We start from the raw sequence: 23,636 nt of genomic DNA on the forward strand, positions 1-23,636 counted from the left end.
AGATAAATGGGGATTTCAGATGTTCATTTCCTGATCCCACCCAACTCTACCAAAAGTTACTCTTCTCCAGAAAGGGAGACAGAACATAAAGACTCCTAACTCTGGGAAATGAACTAGGGGTGGTGGAAGGGGAGGAGTGCGGGGGGTGGGGGTGAATGGGTGACGGGCACTGAAGGAGACACTTGACGGGATGAGCACTGGGTGTTATTCTGTATGTTGGTAAATCGAACACCAATAAAAATTAATTTATTAAAAAAAAAAGTTACTCTTCTCTACAAAGGTGAAAAGACTAAATTTATTTCTGAGTTGATGTTATTTTACTGCTAGGAAGGAGATAAAAAGAGAGCTGGGATACAAAGTGACTGGGTGGGGGGATTACTTATACCATGGAGGTTTCTCGGAGGAAGTGGTTTTGTGAGCTGACATCATGAAGCTAAGGAGCATCACATGAAGACTAGAGAGAAGTATTCTCAGGTTAAAAGAGCAGCAAGTGCAAAGGCCTGAGACAGGAAGAAGCATGGCACGTTTGAGCATCAGAAAGACATCCACTGTGGCTCCAAGGTAGGGAAGCTGGGCAAAGAGGCTCTCCCCACCAAATCATGACTAACATATGAGTCTCTTTAAAATGAGGACAACCGGGCAGCCCTGGTGGCTCAGCGGTTTAGCACCGCCTGCAGCCCGGGGTGTGATCCTGGAGACCCTGGATAGAGTCCCACGTCAGCCTCCCTGCATGAAGCCTGCTTCTCCCTCTGCCTGTGTCTCTGCCTCTCTCTCTCTCCTCTCTGTGTATACTCATGAATAAATAAATAAAATCTTAAAAAAATAAAAATAAAATGAGAACCTACAACTTCATTTTGCAACTAGGTTTCCTATGAATACATATTATCAATCTATAAAAGACAACAAAAAAGCTTTTTTATCCTGATTTCCCTTTACCTTCTCCACGTGGTCTACACCCTGTAATGCCAAATATTCAGTATTTCCACACCTGTGCCCACACTACACACTCGCATGCTGGGAACATGGCTCTCTGCTCTCCCTCTTCCATGCATCCCACATGTTCACTCACCAGTCCAGCCTGGCCAAACAGCAGCTGCACGGCAGTCTTGCAGGCACCCCGCCACGTGGATGGGCACACCTGGTTCAGTACTTCAGTCACAGGAAGATCGTCCCTAGGTGTGATTCCATTATAGCAGCCCGCCTCCTTGATCAGTTGTAACATTGTATGCTATGGATTGAGAAGACGAGAGCTCAAGATAAAGCTGTACAAGATTCTAAAATTTGTCAAAACGAATTTACAGGTCCTCAAGAGAAAAGCACTTTGTTTCAGTCCCTCCAAATCACGTCATTTTAATGTCATAAATAATTATCGTTGGATATCTTCTGAGAATATGGAAACACATACATCAATACATACATGTGATTTCTATACTAGCACAAAACACAGCATCATATAGTAATTTGCTAATGCAAACTGGTTGAAGAATTTTGAAATTCTGAATCTCTCTAAATAAGGAGCCAAATCATCTGGCAAAAACAAATACCAATGAAAACCTCAACTTTATTTTGGATGACCAAGTGGTCAGGTATGCAGGCTCTGGAAACAGACTACATAACCTCAAATTCCAGTCTACTACTTTCTAGCTGTGTGAGCCTGGGTCTTAGTTCCTCTATCTGTCAAAGAGAGAAAAGAGCAGTACCCATCTCATGGGTGAGCATTTGATAAATGAGACAGTGCATGACACCATGCCCCACAAATGGTCACAATTACTGCAGTATTATGACAAGATTTCTCTTCTTATTGAATTCACAAAGTCTGCTAAATATTAATCATAAATAGTATTTCATAGTGTACTCTCAAAACACTTTATGTTGAACATTTAACAAAATTTTGAATAAAACTTGGCAAATGTCTCATTAAAATAAATCGCCACACTCCGCTTTTAGACACCAGTTTACTAATACCTCCTGCCTTGACTTCAGTTTTATTTTTTAATCTATATTCCTTACAAGCCCTTAGGTTTCCCTGAAGAACTATTTCCATGTTCACACTGAAACCCCATGAAAAGCTACCGTCTTAAGTTTCAAGTTGTCGGCGGCCGATTCGTTGAAGGAGACGCCCTTCAGGAAGTGTGATCCTATCTGCACAGGGACGGTGGGAAGCTCACACTGCATGGGCTGCGGGGGAGTCTGCCTCCGGCCCGTCTGCTGCGCTTCAGCCTCACTACAGCAGCCCTATGAGAGGTTTGGGGAGGAGAGGAGAGGAGAGGTGACCCACAGCACATCTTGCCAAGCCACTTGGTTCACTTGGTGTGGCGAATCTTCCGTACCACAGGATCTCCACCCAGATCTCCCAGAGAGAGAAGCGTACCTGTAAACTGGCTTCAATTGCCTTTGGATTCAGGTGGAAACCAGCTTTCATTGCATATTCACAGTGGCCTAGGCTTTCCAGAGCTATTTTATATGCCTGCAAAAAATATTGATTTTTAAGAATCAAGATTATACAGATTATAAAATGACAATGTCCAGTGATAACAGAAATTTAAAAATTCTATAGTTAATTAAAAGACTTCAAGCCAACTATCGTCTTACTATTCTTTTTAAAGATTTTCATTTATTTATTTTGACAGAGAGAGAGAGAGAGAGAGAGAGTGAGCGAGCATGCACAAACATGGGGAGCAAGAGAGGAAAAAGCAAACTCCCTGCTGAGCAGGGAGCCCACCTCGGGGCTTGATCCCAGGACCCTGGGATCATGAGGATCATGACCTGAGGCAGAGGCAGATGTTTAACTGACTGAGCCACTCAGGCACCTCATCCATCTTACTATTCTTTCCAATTGGTTCAACATCACCACTTGAACTCCCTCCCTTGTTTGTGTCCTTGGATAACTATGTGCCTGTTCTAAAATACTTACTTGCAAAGCACTGTCGATTTTCATGTTCAGTTCTTTGAGCTGGTGCTCAGGAATTGCTGCGCTTTGAGAACAGAAGAGCTGCTGAACTTCAATGCCTGCCAGGCGGCCGTCACAGCCTCTTTCCCTCAGTCTGGATGTTGCCTGCAACAATAACAGTGGCCGGTAGGTGACAGAGAATGTGACAGACATTAGCAACATTTAAAAAACAAGAAACAAAAACCAAAAACTATGTTAAAGCAAGAGACTAAGTATTAGATGTACACCAGACATTCTGGATTGCCTGTATTACAAAGTAAGCAGCCAGAAATTTAGGAAGATGAAATTAAGCATCTTGAAGAGAAAGCAAAGCTGACACAGCAAAACCCTGGAAGGACAACTTACCTGCCTGTTATTAATTTATTTTATATGTCAAACCTTCACATTTTTTATTTCCCTGCTTTAAAAGGCAGAGAAGCTAGAATATTGACACTTGTAGTTTCCAGAATAATAATAAGACTAATAAAGAACATATAAGGTTAGGTACCCCTATACACCACAGTAAAAAGCCACACAAACAGAGAATGGGAAACAAATGTACATTGGAACGTTAAAGGAAAAAGAGTACTTCTGAAATATGCACAAAAAATTTAAATACGTACTGTTCAGTTATTAAATATGTTTATGAGAGTACATAAACAAGACAGAGAAACAAGAAAAAAATGAACCAATGTCTCGTGATAAAATATAAATTATCTATACATATGGGCCAGGATCAGAGAATACAGAAAAATATGTTTTTTAGGTGGGAGGAAGAATTCAGGATGAACTTTCCTGATTTATTTTTTTTAAGATTTATTTATTTATTCATGAGAAACACAGAGAGAGAGAGAGAGAGAGAGGCAGAGACGCAGGCAGAAGGAGAAGCAGGCTCCCTTTAGGGAGCCTGTTGCGGGACTGGATCCCAGGACCCTGGGATCACAACCTGAGCCAAAGGCAGATGCGTAACCACTGAGCCACCCAAGTGACCCATCTTTGAATTTTTCAATGTCTATTTTTGTTGTAATAATATTTGTGCAACAATTAACATTTTTAACAGCTAATTTTTGTTCTTCTGTTGAAGGAATTATAATATTTAACAAAATTGCAGGAAAGTAACTAGCAGCTATAATGCTATAAAGTTTCCAGAGCTTCACAAATTACCCATGACTACCATTCCATTCAGTCCCTAAACCCTAACAGTCACAGTTTAAAACTATTTGACTCTTGGGTCGCCCGGGTGGCTCAGCGGTTTAGTGTCTGCCTTTGGGCCACGATGCGATCCTGGAGACCCAGGATTGAGTCCCACATCAGGCTCCCTGCATGGAGCCTGCTTCTCCCTCTGCCTATGTCTCTGCTTCTCTCTCTCTCTGTGTATCTCATGAATAAATAAATAAAATCTTAAAAAAAAAAGAAATATCCAACAACTTATTTGACTTTTTAAAAAAATATTTTATTTATTTAGGTTATGAGTTTAAGGAGGAGGAGGAGACAGTCAACTGAAGTGTGAGATAGATGAACAGATATGTCAGTAAAGAAACTAGAACCCAATGAGGAAGGGGGAGAGAGGCCACAGATCAGGCTAGCGAGGAGCAAGGTAGGAACCAGACTGTGTGGGACGAGGCAGGTCGTGGTGAAGGATCTATACTTTACCCTAAGGAAATAGGAACATTATCCAATTTTAAATGGAGAGTGAGTGCTGAAGGATGGCAAGACAAGGAGGAGAGCAAGGGAGTCCAGTTACGGCAGGTGTCAGGGGAGAGTAGTGACTCTCAAAACTAGGGCAATGACAGAAGGAGACAGATCTGGAATAATACTTTGGGGGTGGGACCTGCAGGGCTAACTGAATGGACATAGATACGATGAAAAGACAGGAAGATCTATCTCAGTTTTTTGCATGAAGTACTCAGTGTGGGATGGCAGCACTTGCTAGCATGGGGAAAATCTGTGGAGGACCAGGGATGTGAGGAAAAGCTAAGCCTGGGCTACCTGGATACCTGAGGTAAGTAAGAGCTGAATACAGGGGCCTGGAGCCCATGGAGGTGGACTGGTCACACATATTTGAGGACCCCCACCACACTGACAGTTCTTAAAGCTCCAAGGCTATCTGGACCTAACAGGAAGACCTTCAGGCACCCAGAACTGAGCTTTGAGAAACTGACATTTCTAAGTAATGTTGAAGAGGAGAAGCTAGCAAAGTAGACTCAGAGGATGACTCAGAGGATGAACCAGGTTAATGCCTGGTTCAGGGATGCCACAGGAAGAGAGATGTCCAAGGGCCCACATTGCCCTGAGTGCTGAATGGAGTCAAATGCTCCCCAGGATTTGGCCACACAGAAGGCATTAGTGACCTTGAGAAGAAAATGCTTGTTTTTGTGTGAGTGGAAACCAGATTTCACTGACATCTGAATGATGTCATTTATATAAAGTTTCATATTGTGCAAAATAGAAACATTATCTATGGATACAGAGTAAAAATACAAAAATGTGCACAGGACTCACAAACTCTAAATTCAAAAGAAGTTATCTCTACAAAGGAAGAGATATGAGTAAGACAGTAAAAAGTTGCAAAGGGAACTCAACTGCATTTGTAAACAGTATTTTTTTTCTGTTAAAAATAAAAGGCACAAAAGGGGCACCTGGCTGACTCAATCGGAAGAGCACGCGACTCTTAATCTCAGGGTTGTGAGGTCAAGCCCCACATTGGGCATGGAGCCTGCTTAAAAATAAGTCAGTGAGTAAGTAAGTAAGTAAATAAAAGACATGAAGCAACTGGTAAAGAGTTAAGATTCACCTGATGAAGCTAAAAGAGAGTATATGTGACATTTACTAAATGCTTGAAGTGTTTCATAATTATCTTTTTTAGAACGACTTAAAGGTGAGGTGGGTAATCCTTCCAAGAAGTTGGCTGTGAAAAGGGCAGAGACACAGGGCAGGACAGCGAGGATTTTGTGTAAATGTGTTCATGTAGTGGGGGAAATGTGCTGAAGAGGAAAGAGAGAACACACATGGTCCCACCACAGAAGCCTTGAGGGCGGGGGATGGTGTGGACAGGGCAGGCACCTGATGGGAGGAGAGGGCACTTCCTCTGCTGTAATGAGGGAAGGATGAGAAGTGCGAAGTGCGTTTGAAGGAGGAAAAGAGAGGGTTTGAAGGAGGAGAAGAAGGTTTGAAGGAGAATGGTATCGTTTTGGTGCTGAGAACCCGGGGGGCTGCTGCCAGGTGGATTCTATTTTCTCAGTGCCATGTGGGACAGGGTCACTGGCTGGCAGGTAAGCAGAAAGGTGTGGGCAGACTCAAGTGGGTGAAGAAAAACGTTACGGGGAGAAGGTCAAGGAAGTGCCGTAGGGCCTCACTGTACACTGGGTTCTCAGCACAATGATGTCACCAGGAGTAGTGGAGAAGACTGGGTATGAATATAAGCTGTGTGATCAGGAGGTTGGAGCCCAGCAATAGATAGGACACAGAGGGTTGCAAGGCAACAAGACAAAGGAACTGAAAGGAAATTCAAAAGAAATAACACTGCAGAACAGCATAAAACTGAAATAATAAGAAAATTTGAGAATGTACAGTGTGAAAGTGTGCAAAATCACACTTAAAATTTGATTAAAGCAGATTTCTAAAACATGAAATGAAATACTTGGCCAATTTAGTTACAGAGGGATTCAAACTAGACAGTATATAAGAAATCAATATGATACTCCTTAACTGTAAACTATCTTTTACTCTGTAAAATGCATTAATAAGTCCTAGTTGAAGTCCCCACCTAAAAGGCTTTCCGCACACCCCTCTTCTCTCCCACCCCCGGCCTGAACACAAAGGAGTATTAAAATGCCTACAAGAAATGTGTTGTCACTGGTCACATCCCCACCTGGCTGCCTGGCTGACCACTTACCCTCCACAGCCAGTTTTGGCCTGTCTTTCCAGACTGAGGCTCTGGCCTCTTCTCCCTGGTCCCTCTTCCTTGATGCTTTGCGGCACTACTCCTAGTCAGAGGCAGGGCCCTTTCTCTGGGCTCCTGCACACCTCCATCACAGCCCTTTCACCCTGTTTTTGTAGGCCCTTCCTCTTAGGAGGCTGTGAGTAGAGGCCGTCATCCCGGTGCCTGGCCCATGCCTGGCACAAAGTGGGCATTCACTATTAAGTGAATGAACAAGCTAACGATAACAGTTTAAGACTAACATTTCTAAATAAAACCCCTCTTTTAGCAACCAACAGGCAAAGGTCCTCTGGGGCTGCTGCTATTTGAACACAGGGCACCAATCTCCCCCAAGTCAGGGTTACCTCGGCAGCCCCCCGCCAGGATCGCACAGCTTCCTCCAATTCAGGTGTGTGGCTCATGCCAGATAAGCTGCCGCCACTGCTGTTCTTTTTTTCTGGCACAACAACCTCAGCAAAGCAGGAGTGGGCTACAGGCTGGACCTTCTGTAAGGCCTGGGTCAGAAACTGGAAATGGACCTGCACCACTGTCAAGAAACACCGTCCCAACACCTGTGAAAACAAGAAAGCCAGGGCTTTTTAGGTTGTGGGTTGCTAGTGCATTAGTACAATATACTGTTAATTATCAATTTGAGCAGAAGATAACAGTACCTGGAAATCTGTAAATCACAGGAAGCTAGAAAGTCACCATGCCTTAGAAGGATCTTTGTTCTCATGTTTGCCCCTGGGTGCCTGATGCCAACAAGTCAAAATGTTTCAACCAAACAGCAGACCCCAAGGTTCAAATGGGCCTTCCCAGTTCCCACCTGGCCCCCCTACTCCTGTTCTCCACTCCCCTCACATAGACTCTGACTCACACTAACCCTGGTTGTCTCTGGGCTCCTAATGAACCAGAGGAACCCACAGTTCCAGTTACGTGCACATAACATTCAGAAGGCAGAGTAAAAGCCATGTGATTGAAAATCAGAAAGGTCAGTTTGACTATAAGAAGACATGCTATTAGAAACGGAATCCAAAGATACAGGTTATTTTGGTAACAGTGTTATTAACATAGCTGTATGTCATAATTCCAGTCTTAGGAAACAAAGCTGACAGACCAGTCTTCTGAGAGTCAACAAAACATACTGGATGACTCCACTTGTCACAACAGTAGAAACTCACTCTTCTGATGCATATCAATAGTTAGTTGGTTGATGAAGCAGTAGGGAATTAAAGTAGGGAATTCATTTTAAAAAATACTATCTACAGGGGGCCTGGGTGGCTCAGTTGGTTAAGTGCGTTCAGCTGAGGTCATGATCCCAGGGTCCTAGGATCAAGCCCCAAGTTGTGCTCCCTGCTCAGTTCGGTGCAGAGTCTGACTTCCCCTTCTGCCCCTCCCCCCATCTCCTGCTCACTCTAGCTTTCTCTCAGATAAATAAAAAAATCTTTAAAAAATACTATATACATAATATATACTGTTAGTATGTAACTATATATGCCAAAAAATACTATATACCATAAATATTTTAAGATACCAATGCGCATTTATTTGCCTTCCTTGGCACTGGCCAAAGCCATTCTCTGATGTCATTTCCTGTTTGCTTTCTTTAGGTAACCCTAGCTACAAAGGTGTTCTCTATGATTTCCTACTTTTTTTTTTTCTTTAAAGGAGAGCAAGAGAGGTGCCTGGGTGGTTCAGTTAGTTAAGTGCCTGATGGTGGCTCAGGTCATGATCCCAGGGTCCTGGGATCAAGCCCCGGGTTGGGTTCCCTGCTCAGTGGGGAGTCTGCTTCTCCTTCTCCCTTTGCCCTTCCCCACACTCATGCTCTCTCTCAAGTAAATAAATAAAATCTTTAAAAAACCCTCTTCTCTAAAAAAATTAAAAATTAAAAAAATAATAAAGGAGAGCAAGATCTTGCCACTTGCAAAGCAATGTGAGCAGAGAACTTCATTACTAACATTTCCCCCTAAACTTTTACAGTTGTTTTGCCCACGCTATATTTGACAACAATAACAAAACTATCCCTAACTCTTTTATGTTTCATAACGTTCACATTTTTTCCATGGAGGGTCTATCATATTTTATTGGTTCACACAGATTACTTACTCAAGATATTACTTTATTCATTGAGTTTGCAATTTATTCAACTGGTAGGAGCACAACTGAGAGGGCCCACTTGCTGTCAGCATGCAGTGCACTGCATGAGAGGTGGTGATGGCTGGGGAACTGTATCCATTGCCTTTACAAGGAACTAAAATCTGACCCCAGTGCCTACCTCCTGGCCTAGTCCTGTCCCTTGAAGCAGCCAAAAGTAAGACTCAAGTCGGGGGCAGCCCGGGTGGCTCAGCAGTTTAACGCCACCTTCAGCCCACAGCGTGATCCTGGAGACCCGGGATCGAGTCCCACGTCAGGCTCCCTGCATGGAGCCTGCTTCTCCCTCTGCTGTGTCTCTGCCTCTCTCTGTGTGTCTCTCATGAATAAATAAATAAAATCTTAAAAAAAAAAAAAGACTCAAGTCGGGCCCTCTCACCTTCCGGCACACATTTTAGATGCTGTCCTTTTCCATCCCGACTGGTCAGAGCTCTGCTTCCTGGAGAAAGAGTGGTAACAAGTCCCAGTGGTAAGTCCCAGTGGTAACACTTGTTCCCTCAGATTTTCCCCTGTGGGAGTCACCAGGGCCAGACTAAAACAAACAAACTCACACAAATCTCACGCCAAAGCGTCAGCCCTCTATGGAGAACAATTAGAATTATAGGCTGAACTCCCAACTCAAACCTCTCTGGGTTTCTACTCATACCTGCCTCAAAGCTCCTCCCCATCAATGATCTGTGTCAGATGGGGCAGGGTGAAGGACACAGAGCAAGCAGACCTAGAAGCCTAGGCTCCTATGACATGAACAGAATACACAGCGTTTATCTAGTACTGTACACATTAGCAGTTGGCCTTAATTGAACACTCTGATGTACTTTACCTATGCTGAAAATTTAACATGGATTACCTCATTTCATCATAGGAACAACTGTATGAAAACATTCCCATTTTACAGACAGTAAGACCAAGGCACAGAAAAGTTATAAAACTTTGTCAGGGGAACAATAACTGGATGTAACAGAGTGATCACTTGACTCAAGTGTCTATGCCTTTTGCCAGTGTGCCCTACTGCCTTCAACTGGCTTGAGCCAGTTGGATACGGCTGTGGGCTGGCAACACCAATGCCAGGCACCTGATAAACTCAACCTTGACTGGCTTAGGCCAGAATGAGGGTATCTGGAAGCCCCAAAGAGTGCAGACACAGGAGGAGGAGTGGAGCTGGCTCCTCAGATACACAAACTCTTCCTCCTCCTCCTTGCTCAGACTCTTGGCAGCTATAGCAAAGAGGGAAGAGGGGGGGAGGTGGAGAAGCCATGTACTGTTTGCTCTGGGGTCCAGAAGCTTCCAGCTTCTGACCAATACAATTAAGTCACTCATTTGTTCAGATATGTAATATGCAAATACCTGATATGTACAAAGCACGACAAAAGGCCAAAGGATGCTACAAGAAAGACAATGAGCAAGTCCTTGTCCTCATGAGGGCTACCTTCCTCTTCCTTCCTTCTTTCTTTTTTTTTTAAAGATTTTTTTTAAGATTTTATTTATTTATTTATTTATTTATTTATTTATTTATTTATTTATTTGAGACACAGAAAGAGAGGCAGAAACACAGGCAGAGGGAGAAGAAGGCTCCATGCAGGGAGCCCGACGTGGGACTCGATCCCGGGTCTCCAGGATCACACCCTGGGCTGAAGGCAGCATAAACTGCTGAGCCACCAGGGCTGCCCCCTTCCTTCTTTCTTTTTAAAAATATTTATTTATTCAAGAGAGGGAGAGGGAGAAGGAGAGAAGCAGATTCCCTACTAAGTGTGGAGGTCAGATACTGGGCTCGATCTCAGGGCCCCGAAATCACAACCTGAGCTGAAATCAAGAGATGGATGCTCAACAGACTAAGCCACCCAGGCACCCCATCAGGGTCACTTTCTAATGGTGGGGAGCAAACCGCTAAGTCAATATGCAAAGTCAGGGGCTACTGGGAAAAGCCTGATGCAGGGTCTTCAGGTCTAGAATAGGACACCATTCTCTGCTTGATGGGAGGATGGGGCTAGGAGGCACCCCTGTTGGTGGGATGGTGGAAGAAGGAGGAGGATGCTGTAGGAGGAAGTGGGGGAAAGATGCTAGATGTCTCCACCATTTTTACATGTTTGACCTTGGATGAGTCATTTATCTAAATTTCTTCCCTGTAAACAAGAAATGATGACAACCAGAGCTTGGCAATCTGCACCCCCCAACCCCATACATGGAGCATCAGTCCTCATTACAGCTGCAACAAAATATCTGTGTTGTAAACAATTCACTAAAAGCCAACCAAATCGGTGGCTACCCTGGACTTTGGAAAAGCTATTTCATAGGCTATATCTGCTCAAAGGCTTAAAGTAACAGATGTATAAACACTATCTTCTCTTGAGAGAGGACAGAGCTTAGTCTCCAGCCTGCCTCTGCCCATCTCCTGTCTCGGCCTGGGTCTCTTCCTCTAACAGACCCCATCCACACCTCCACCCAGAACTGGGCCAGGCCTTGGGACTCCCTGACAAACCTGGAAGGAAATAGAGACTCTAGAGTTGTGAATTCGAAAGAATGCGACCTCAGGGCCATGGACAGCTATTTTGTCCTTCACATGGAGAATACTGCCTGGACTATGGGATTCAGTGAGGCTGCAGAACAGAGGTGACAATCTGCGGGACAGAGGCTTGAGGCAGTCAGAGGCACTGGGGTTTAAAGTGTCAGCAGACAGACAACTACAGCTCTATCAACAGCTACTGTTCATTGAGTGCTTAGCCCATACTGAGCACTTTACTGGCAGTAAAGCAACTCTGTAACAGAAATGCATCCATTTTACAGATCATAACAGTGAAGCTTTGAGAAAGAAGCCTGCTCCAATGCCTGCTCCAATCCAGGTGGATAGGAGGTACAGCAGAGATCTGATGCCAGATATGTGACTCCAAAAGGTGTGTTCCTAAGCACCAGACCATTCTGTCTCCCTATGATAAGATCGAGGATGTAGCCACAATAGAGGTGGCTACTTAGAAGAGAGGAGGAGCCCTGGTGCAGGGACCCTGATTTTCTCAGTGTCAGGCCCTGGGGTGGGAACAGAGACCGAGAAGCATGGCTCAGTCTTCTCTGATGGTGGAAAAGGGACTGGGACAAGAGTATCGAGTGGGGTAGCCTGTGGCACTCTTAGGTGGCATGAGTCTCAAAGTTTATGATTCCACAGCAGAGAGCAGCTGCTAAGACTGGCTGGGAACAGCAATGTGAAAGAGGAGAGGGTACCAGAGGCTTGGGAAAAAGAGCAGCTTCTCTTACCTCTTGAGGAATTCCAAACCCAAAAACATCTGTTCAGTTCTTTAGCACATCAGTCTCATTTAAGAATTTCGAATAAAGCAATCAGAATTAATTGACATTTGCATTTTTAAAAGATTAATCTAGGGGCACCTGGCTGGCTCAGTTGGAGAAGCGTGGGACTGGACTATGGGATTGATCTCAGGGTTGTGAGTTTGAACCCCAGGCTGAGTGTAGAGATTATTTAAATAAATAAAATATAGAATTTCAGGCCAATATCAGACTTCTGAATTAAGAGAAACTTTTTTTTTTTTAAGATTTTATTTATCTATTCATGAGAGACACACAGAGAGAGTCAGAGACAGGCAGAGAGAGAAGCAGGCTCCATTCAGGGAGCCCGATGCGGGACTCAGTCCCAGGACCCTGGGATCACGACCTAAGCCGAAGGGAGACGCTCAACTGCTCAGCCACCCAGGCATGCCAAGAGAAACCTTTAAATGTGACTTAAATTCCTATAAAGGCCCAATTCCTGAATATAGACCATCAGCGAACTTGCCACTCCTGCCTCTCAATGTCCACAGAGCATTCTATAGACAGCCATCAAGGATCTACTAAAAGGAAACTTTGTTTTTTGGACTCCCTGATGATAGTGGGAAAGGGTATGAGTTCACTTTCTCATATCCAGGTACACATACCACATCTGCTGCTAAGGGTATTATGCTTATGGATAGAATCAGAAAACCTTTTCTTTTTGGTGATCTTTTAATCTTAACATTTTGTTAATTAAAACAGATTTCAGTTTAAGGTCACCGTATTCTGAATCCCAAAAGACCACCTTTCTGTATCACCACTGATGCTGAGGATCAATGGAACTCTACCTTCCTAGAATATTTCAAAATTTGGTTTTAGTCACCACTGTTCTAGGGCCAAGCAAGGCCTGACTCAGCCCTGAATATATGCCTGTGTTGGGATGATAGAATGCCCAAATCCACTCCATCTCCCAACATGCCTTGTGATTTTCACATTAAAACACACCATGTCTCACCAAGTTCATTTTCTATTCAACCTCATTTAACAATCCGTCTTTCTCACATCCCCAGAGCGAAGAACAAATAAAACTATCACATATACCATACTGTTAAACATTTCCAGGAATTCTAGCATTTATTTCTGATCAGTTTAAAAGTCTAGAGTGAATGAAATGAAATCAATCTGGATTGGCTGCTTTTATTAGAAATTCCAAAGTCATTCAATCATTTCTTCCTCCGCAATATTTACTTTTACCTTAAACCTAACAGTTGGTTCCAAGTAGCCTCAACCTTGTTGCTCTTTTGTTCGTATGATAATTCCAGAGTTATTACATAATGACCTAACCAATAGACCAGAATGTAATATAGAGACCTAAATGTGTCTCCAGAGAAATAGAGAATGCAGTGGACCATGCCCAGGCTATGGAAAGTGCTTTGCAAAGATTAGATTACAGTATAAAAATGCAAAAAACAAACTTACTGAAACTATGTATAGTCTGACTTAAAACCGATTACAGTGAATATTTAAATATTTAAAAATTTTAAAAAAAGCAACTAACAAAACAACAAAAATCTCTTTGCAGTCAGTATTAACCTAGAGCAAGTTGCCATGCTATGTATAGGAGAAAGAACAAGGAAACGAAAGAAAAGCTAACACGTGCCCAAGGGTGGCTGTGCCAACACCAAATGCTAATTATTCACACAAGATTATATTCTGGCTCTAGACACGCTGCTCTCGCCTGCTGGTGAAAATATCAACAGAGACAGTTTCAGAACTACTTCATGGGCAGAGCACTCTGGTGCACAAAACCTTTAACACATCAGTAATGCATAATCACTGTAAATAAATTAGGGGGAAAAAGATCAGCTAAATAAAAATCTACCAAATATCACTATATAGATATAACCACTGATTACATGTTTCCTGTACAGCCTATATTTGTATGTATAAGTGGGTTTTTTGGTAACACTAGATTGTTTATATGTTCTGTCTTATAGTGTGCTTTCCAAAAGAATATATATCAACAATTTATTATCATGCAACATAGGAAGTTTTAGTTGCATTGCTATAAATCTTAACTAATAAGGATAATTATCAAATATCACTCAGGAGTCTTGGGCTGAGGTGGGGAAGCCGGTCTCTCACCTCCCCTCAGCAGCATCTGGGACAGTGGGCCCCTCCCCCTTCCTGAAACACTTGCTTCTCTTGGCTTTCAAGACACTGCACCTGCTCCATCTCTATCTCACTCTCTGGCTGCTCCTTCAGCAGACCCCCTGGGCTCCTTCTGAGTCATTTCCTCACCTCTAAATACTGGAGTGCCGCAGGGCTCACTAGTCACTGGATTCTCCCTCTGGTTCTCTGGTTATGTTCACTTCCTTGATGTCCTGGTCCAGTTTTACAACTTTAAATACCATCTATTGACTCAACTGTTCCTAAGTTCCTATCTCCTGTCTGGCCTTCAGCCTTGAACTCCAAATTTGTATATCCAACTATCTACTTGACATTGCCCCTGGGATGTCTAATAGGCACTGCAGACCTATTTTTCCAACCTACTCTTGCCCCACTGCTCCCCATATCAGGAAAGAGCACTACCAGTGGGCCAAGTGCTCGTGGGATAAACCCTGGAGTCATCTTTGAATCTTCTTTCTCTCATGCATGCACACACATGTCCCACAATGCTACATTTAAATGAAACTGCTAGAATATTAATCAGCCTTAAAAAGGAAGGAAACTCTGACACATGCTACAATATGAATGAGCCTTAAAGACATAATGGTAAATGAAAGGAGCCTGTTACAAAAAGACAAATATTGTACAATCCCACTTATATGAGGTATCTAGACAGAAGGTAGAATGGTGGTTTCCTGGGGTTGGGAGAAGGGTGGAATGGGAGTTATTGTTTAAAGGGAGCAGGGTTTCAGTTGGGAAGATGAAAACATTCTGGAGATGGATGAGGAAGGTTGCACAACAGTGGGAATGTACCTAATGCCTCTGAGCTGTACACTCAAAAACAAGTACAACTGCTTCCAGTCACCTCCTCTGCTAACATTCAAGCTACAATCATCTCTTGCTTGGACTAATTACTATAATAACCTCTTAACTGATCTTCCTCTTCCATTCAATTAGGATTAGGTCTATCTACACACAACAACAGCAAATGCAATGGCTTAAGCAAGAGTAATGTTTACTTCTTTCTTCTTTCTAAGGTAAAAATAAACCTAGGGTTAGGCAGTCCAGAACTGGGATGGGGACTCCTGGGTATCACAAAGAACCCAGCTCCCATCTTTCTGCTCTGCATCCTCAAACAAGGCCCACATTCTTTAATTGTCTTATAGGTCTAAATGGCTAAATGATGGTCAGCCATTTGCCTGCGTTCTCGACAGAAGCAAACTGGAGCCGTAGACTCATCCCAAACCTCTAGTTACATCTTCACAGACCAGAACTTATTCAAGTCACTCCCAGGTATAAGGAAGGCTGAAATATGGTCTCTTTTCCAGGCACAATATGCCTGAAAACATAACACAAACAAACCCAGAATTGTGTTGCTAAGGAAGAAGGGGAGATTGGCTTTTGGGAGATGATTAATGGCATCTCCTCTCTTCCCTAGAATCTATTTTCCACACAGGAAACAGATTATTGTAAAACAGAAATCAGATTATTGCACTCCCCTGCTCAAAATCTTCCAATGGCTTTCCACTGCGATCAGAAGAAAATCCCTAGTCCTCATTCTGTCCTACAAATATCCTGTGTGATCTGGCCCCTGACTATTCTCTGAACTTTTTTCCTATCCTTATCTGAGCTTAGTCGCCCTGCTTTTTTGCTGTTCCTCAAAAATTCTGAGCACAGCTCCTGCCTCAAGCCTTCCACAAGTCAGTTCCCACTACCTCAGGGTTTCTCAACATCAACACTGTTAACATTGGGAGCCAGAGACTTCACTGTTGTAGGGGGGCTGTCCCATGCGGTGCTGCATGTTGTCCGTGTGTTGTCAGCAGCACTGCTGGTCTTTACTTGTGAGATGTGAGCAGTACTGGTTGGAGGTGCAGTAACCACAACCTCTCAGATCATACTGTTTTGAATACATTTTCAAATCTTTACTGTTTTTTTTTTCTTTTAAACCAAAAAGAAGAGGGAAATCCCTTCCTCTTAGGGTGACTTCTGAGAGACCAAGGGCTGCAGAAGAGTGTGAATGTGGCACCAGAGGGGAGCTTTTGAATACCCACACTTCTGCTCTGCTGCAAGAATGAAATACAACCTGACAGGCTGTAAGGAAAGAAATACCAACATTCTGCCTTCTCCAAATAAATCTGAATTGATAATCAGATAAAGAGCTTTGTGCTCCTGAAAACTTATGTCCTTTCGGGATCTGGGGCCTGAGTCTGGTTACCTGATATTCCATACTTCCTACAGGAACACCATCCCATCATGGGTGTATATGTGTGGGATAGGAAGGATGGGATACTGGTCAGAAGCAGAGAAGGAGACTAAGGTCTTAAAAGATGGCAAAAATTTGTCCCCAGAATATACAGTGAGTTAGTAAAACTCCGACTCCTTTGTATGCAAGTTCAAACCTGCTCCTTAAAACCATTCTGGGCCCTTTGGGGTAACACTCAAGTTCTTCTCAATGAGTGAAACTCCTCTTACCCCATCCCTAGCATGGAAAAAAAAGGGAGATGTCATTTTTATGACAATTGAAAATACTTCTAGACATTGCCAAGTGTCCTCTGAGTGAGAGCCCATCCTGACCCACTGGTGAATGAACCACTACCCTATCTGGAGCATCCTTCCCCCTGGAATTTGTATGGTTGTCGCTCTGACAGTCTTTGCTCAAATGTCCCAACCTCGGCCTTTCCTTTACCTCTCTCTGCCCCCCTCAATCTGTCTTCATTTCTCTTTGCAGCACTCCCCACTACCTGACATTCCATTTGTATGTGCTATTAATTTTTTTTTTTTTTTTTGTCTATTTTCCCACCCAGGAGCTAAGCTGGATGAGAGTAGGTCTTTGTTTTGCTCTTGGTTGCGTTCTCAGTGCCTGGGACACAGTAGATAATCCCTCTCGTGTATTTGTTGAAAGAAGGGAAGAAAGCAGTTGCTACCCTCCACATAAAAGTGCCAAGCACCTGGCTCAGTCGGTTGAGTGTCCAACTCTTGATTTCAGCTCAGGTCATAATCTTGGGGTCCTGGGATCAAGCCCCATGTTGGGCCCTGCACTCAGTGAGGAATCTGCTTGAGGATTCTCTCTCTTTTCTTCTCCCTCTGCCTCTTTCCCTGCTCATGCTCTAATACATAAATACATAATTTTTTTTTTAAAGTGCCAGGCCAAGCCAGGAGCAGCATGGTGACTACAGGGCTGAGGGCAGGATATCAAAAATACAAATGACATCTGATTCTTCCCCAAAAAACTTTTCCTGCTTACTTTCCCTGGATGGCTCTTCTGCAGCCAACCCACAGACACCCGCTACAAACTTTGAGATTATTTTGAGAGTGACATCACTAATAGACATAGGGGAGATCACAACTATTGTGGAGAAAGGAAGTCTAGACACTACACACGCTTTCCTGTGAGCAACACACTCATCCATGGATAAACAGTCAGGTATAACATTTGTTATGGCTTGGAACTGTATGCTTATTCTTTCAAACTAAGAACCTCTACTGTAATTAATGGGTATGCTGTTTAGAGACGTCTAAAGGAATAAAAAGATGTATTTTCCTTATATGTTTCAGTGTGCATATTTATTTGCTGCCATCTGCATAGATACAGAAGACAATATTAGTTATATCTGGGACTGGAGTAGAATTGGAAAGAAGAATCACTATTTTTGGAAGAGACTTATGCTATTCAGAAATGTTCGAATTTTTTTTTTTACCATAAGTATGCACCATGTATAAGAAAAACTAAATTAAATCAATACTCAACAGTAATATATCCAAAACATTCTCATTACAATGAGGACCAAAACAAGGATGCTCAATCTTTTTTTTTTTTAAGATTTTATTTATTTATTCATGAGAGACACACACAGAGAGAGAGAGAGAGGCAAAGACACAGGCAGAGGGAGAAGCAGGCTCCCTGCAGGGAACCTGATGTGGGACTCGATCCCGGGACCCCAGGATCATGCCCTGAGCCAAAGGCAGATGCTCAACCGCTGAGCCACCCAGGCATCTCAGGGGATGCTCTTAAAGCTGATTATTTTATATATTAAAATTTATGGCTGGGGCACCTGGTTGGCTTAGTCTGTTGAGTGGTCAGTACTTGATTTCAACTCAGGTCATGATCTCAGTCCTGAGATGGAGCCCTACCCATGCTGGGATCCCCATTCTGCGCTAAGCAGGGAGTCTTCTCTCCTTCTCCCTCTCTCTCTGCCCCTCCTCCAGCTTGCAAAAGTTTTCTTTCTCTCTCTCTAATAAATAAATAAATCTTAAAATAAATTATGGTCAACACAACAGGATACGTAACTACTGAAGGGAAGAAACATGCAGATGCCATAACCACATATGCCAAAAACCCCAAGTAAACTAATTGAAACATTAGAATCACTGTATTCGGTCACATGCAAGGAGACATAAATCAATGGGGTTTCCATATTACAGAAAAAAACTTTAAAATACTATTTCATTCATTAGAGCTACTGAAATATAAATTACTTAAGAATTTTGAGAATATACATGGTCATTAGGAAGGAGACTATGGAATTTTACTGATATAACAGAAGGCTTCACAGAAAAACATAATGACTAAAATCCTGAAAAACAAAACAATTTAGCACCGCTTATGTAAGGTTATAACTGTGCTTCTCATCCTCTAACTCCCTCTAGCTCTCATCTGGGTGTAGCCTCCTCTGGAGGCAGCCCCTCCAGGAGCCCCTCTACCTGCACTCAGCATGGGTGAAGCTGACTCTGTGTGCACCCCAGCCTGGGGTGGGGAGGGGGAGTGGTAGGCATATAGTCAAGCCTGGCCAATCAGTGTGTCAGCTTAACCTTTCTGATCACAGCGTCCAAGGACAGGCAAAGTGACCCAAGCCAAGCCAACCAGACTTAGTTCTGGAGTTCTATCAGAACCTCAGGGAAAGGAGAGGTACTTCTGAGTTGCTGGGGGCTCAGGCATGGAGAGTCTGCCTGGAAACAAGGGAACATTCCTGAAGGCAGAGAGAAGAGACAAAGCTGAGTCTTTTGGGTACAGTGTGAGCCCCTGAATCCAACTACGCCCAAATAGCTTATTTTCTTCAGCTTCCTAGGTCAATACATTGTTTGGCTGAGAGGCCATTTAGTGCTACAGTCAAGAGTTTGCACTCCAGAGTCAGAATGAGTCTAAAGCCTGGTTCTAAAATCTAGATCTGCCAAGGAGACTTTGGATAAGTGGCTTAACCTCTCCACAACTCAGTCTCATCATCCACAAAATAGAAATATAAACAGTACCAACTCATAAGGTTATTAACAGTGTTCAGTGAGGTAATGTGCAGAGTCTCAGAACAGAGCCCGGCATGTGTAACTATTAGTGACTTTTTGCTTTTATTGTCATTCAACTATTTTGAGTTTGGTTTCCGTCACTTGTAGCCATAATTTTTAAAAAACAAATCCAATCATATCGGCTTCTTGTTCAACCTCCTCCCATAAAAAAGTCCCATTTCATTCTGTATAAAACCTAAATTCTTACCAGGGCCTACCTGGCTCCCTGCCCTAACCGCTTCCAGGTTGGGTAGGAAGTTCTGGGGCGAGGGGGTAGGTCTTGTCAGACTGAGTGGAGCAGGAGAACACTGAAGCAACCGACAGTCAGGCTTGAGGCTATTTTCCACCTGCATCCCCCCCACACAGCATCACACCTCATGTCCCAGTCTACACATTTGTGTGTCTCGCCCACAAGTCACAGAGCACTTTGGACTATCCTCACTCATCTCTGCCATCTTGCAGCTAGCTCCTGTGTATTTTTTCCAGGAGGGTGGGCGGCAGCAGCGAGGGTCCTGGAATGAGCAAGGGCTCACGGGGTTCTTTCACATCAGGCTATTTCTACTTTCCTGGCTCTGGACACATCAGCATTAGCTCGAAGGCCAGGAAATGCAGTCTCATGGAGGAACAGATACAGCAAACAAGCCCCTCTGCAGGAAGACCACCCTGGCCAGAGGTGCAGAGGGGCAGAGGACACATCCCGTCTATGCTGGTCTCAGAGGACTGTAGGTGAATGTCATCTTACACACACTTAGAATCCTGATTTATAAAGATGAAGGAGGCTGCTCAGACTGCTCTCCAATCCTGTGAGATCTCACAAGCTGACCACTAGTAACCATAAACACTTAGAATAAAAGAATAATTCAGGAAAGCTAGTTCTATGTAAAATTATACTCCACGAACTCTTTTGTAATTCTCCCACCAAACCTTGTATTTCCCTTACGTCCACTCAACCTTTTCAGCAACTGCGACATTTTTAATCTTCTCCTCCTAAATCTTCTCCTAAACATTGCCATTTTAGTCACCAAAATTAGGAGTACACCTTGACTCCTACCTGCTGTAGGGGTCCTGCCTGGGGTGGGAGGGTCCTCTATTCTCATTTTCTTCACTGATTCACTTTTATTTTCTTTATTTTTCTGAAAAGTACCTGCATTTATTTCATCACTACAACTTACTCAATAATACTCCTTGCAAAATTATGATTTATAGCAAGAAATATATATGTTGGTCTTCTTCCAAGGTTCCTGGCACATAGCTCCTAAAACCCTTGGAATTTTCTCTGATAAGAGAGATAAAGTGTTTTGTTATTCATACCAAGCCTCTCTAAACCATACCTGAGTTTATGTTATATTCTTTTATATTCAGTATGTAAAATGTTTTTCAGAGTTCTGTGAGCTGCTCTAGCAAATTAATTGAATCCATGGTGGGGGTCATGAGAACCTCTACTTTACAGCAGGGGTAACAACACCTAGCACTTGTGATTGGAGTCTAAAGGGAGGAGGACATTCCTGTAGGACTGAGCCCTTAAACTGTGGGGTCTGATGCTAACTTTAGGAAAATAGTGTTAAAACTGATCCAGAACTACCTGGCATTTGGTGATCAGAAGTGCCAGAAGTGGACTATTCCATGAGTGGACCAAAAACAGAAGAGTCTTCCTAAACACTCCCCTTTCTGTTACAAGACCACTTCATATGCACAAATCCTCCATGGAATGAAATCATTTATGGAGTATTCCTGATACACTACTCCTAATGTAAGTTTCTCTCTCCCTTTAACTTGGAAAATGTCCAAACACAAAAGGAGATTATAACAAATCCTTATATACTCATAAAAAAGCTCCAATAATCACCAACATTTTGCCATGTTTTTTTCACCCTTCTCTTCAACATCACCTTTTTTTTTTTTTTTTTTTTGCTGGAATGTTTTGAAGAAAATCTCAATCAACCAAAGACCCAGTTATATAATTTGCTCTAATACATCCCATATTTTATGTAGACCGGAAATTCATTGAAGAAGATTGATGAGATTATTTCAGGTCCCCTCCCACTCTGGGGACAGAGAAGGGCAACAATATACTTACTATGGGGGTACTGTGTGGTTCTTAGGATTCATGATCAAATAACTGGTTGTCTCATTTTCAGTGATGTTGAGGTAAACCAATGGATTTGGGTGGGAAAAGCCTGATCTTTCCCTTATGAAGTTCTCCGATGACCTTTTACCAACTGGTTTTATCCTCCATTGTTGACCACTTGCCTGAGTCAGTTAATTCATTATGTGTGCAAGATAGTGACTTTCCTAATTATATCATCCATTCTACATACAAGAATACTGAGATTCTTCTAAATAGAAGAAACATCCCCCATCTATATTATGGCTATTTGGTTACCCTGAAAAATAGCTGTACTGGAGAAGTGAGAAATTTGCTTAATTCCTTATTTTTCTTTTAATTAGCAATTTTCAGAATAATGAGTTGGTTGCACAGTGTGTCTTGGCCAATCAAAATCAAAGGATCCAGTGCCTCTGGAGTGGCAGATGCCCTCTGGCCCTGGTGGCTTCCACCCACATAGAATTGGCTTGGCAGACAGTAAATCTTGTTGTTCCACAATAAAGTTTACAAAATCACTCAAATTCCAACTGCTTAAACTAATTATAGGTTCTTCTAAAGGCTAAAATCTGAAGACCATTTAGATAATAGAAGAGGCACCTCATATCATAAATAAATTAAATTAAATTAAAAAAAATGGGATCCCTCGGTGGTGCAGCGGTTTGGCGCCTGCCTTTGGCCCAGGGCGCGATTCTGGAGACCCGGGATCGAATCCCATGTTGGGCTCCCGGTGCATGGAGCCTGCTTCTCCCTCTGCCTATGTCTCTGCCTCTCTCTCTCTCTCACTGTGTGCCTATCAAAAATAAATTAAATTAAATTAAATTAAAAAAAAAAGAAGAGGCACCTCAATAAAAGAATAAGCCAAAAAGAGTGGCTAGAAATTAGCAACCGCCTAGAAACTAGAACTATGTAAGCTTTTTATGAAGTGAGCTTCAGTTTCCACAGCAATGCGGATTTTCATTTGGCACATACTGTTACGAAACATTTACTCCACAGTCTATTATGGAAGATCTACTAGTCAAAACAGAAAGAAAAGAAAGAAGTAACATTGAATTTTACCTTTAGGCAAAACAAAACAAAACAAAACAAAACAAACCAACAGGCAATTTTTATTCCTTTCAGGTTAATGAAAATCATATTTTGAAACCAGTCCCTAATATTTTCCATTACTGTTACTCTACAATATTTTTGGCATATATCTACCCAAAATAAATGTTAATATACCTGAATTAAGGTTCTTAAGCGTCAGTCAGCTCACAAATGAATTATTTCAGATACATGGGCAATAACACAGTACACGAAAGACATTTATCAATGCATCAAACTGAAAGCCAAAGTTCAATTACATAAAGATTTGATTTAAAGTATGCCGGCCCATTTACAAGGTGGTGATACCTGGAAAGCCAATAAAATTGCCAGAAGACATAAAATATAGTCCCCTTAAAGAATTATAACTCCTGGGATCCGTACAGCTACCCTGGGCTTCTGGAATGCACAGCACCTGCCCAGAGGGCCACACCCTCCCAACACTGAGGCCCCCTGTGAAACCAGAGCCCTGGAGCAGTCAAGGGGTGAAGGAAGCCAGGGAAGTGACAACACTGCTCACTCACTGCACAAGGATCCTGTCCTGCTGCCCTCCCTCTACTTCCCTTCAAAGGTTGACCTCATGACCTTTCTGACCTCATGCCCAGTTCTCTCTCTTTTGCTGTTTCAGTCACAATAGGTCCTCACCACTCTCCAAACACTCAGGTTCCTCCTCCTGCCTCAGAAACTTTGCAGTAGCTGTTGCCTCTGCCCAGAATCCTCTGTTTCTGGTTATCAACAGGGCTTATTCCTTCACT

At 42.9% G+C, this 23,636-nt stretch overlaps 1 protein-coding gene across 6 annotated transcripts in view; it reads right to left on the reverse strand.

Moving 5' to 3' along the window:
* Nucleotides 1-23,636, reverse strand: part of GARRE1 (granule associated Rac and RHOG effector 1) — an 82,004-nt gene that overhangs the window by 22,538 nt on the left and 35,830 nt on the right. For all 6 annotated transcript variants that reach the window (XM_055311367.1, XM_055311363.1, XM_055311365.1 and 3 more), the window contains 5 exons: nt 7,214-7,420; nt 2,915-3,055; nt 2,372-2,467; nt 2,074-2,235; nt 1,070-1,228 (listed from right to left, as the gene is read on the reverse strand). In XM_055311367.1, coding sequence (XP_055167342.1) covers nt 1,070-1,228; nt 2,074-2,235; nt 2,372-2,467; nt 2,915-3,055; nt 7,214-7,420 — 765 coding nt within the window. The remainder of the gene's footprint in view (nt 1-1,069; nt 1,229-2,073; nt 2,236-2,371; nt 2,468-2,914; nt 3,056-7,213; nt 7,421-23,636) is intronic.

The sequence above is a fragment of the Nyctereutes procyonoides genome, unplaced genomic scaffold, assembly GCF_905146905.1.
Source record: "Nyctereutes procyonoides isolate TBG_1078 unplaced genomic scaffold, NYPRO_anot_genome, whole genome shotgun sequence".
In the NCBI taxonomy this organism is placed as follows: Eukaryota; Metazoa; Chordata; class Mammalia; order Carnivora; family Canidae; genus Nyctereutes; species Nyctereutes procyonoides.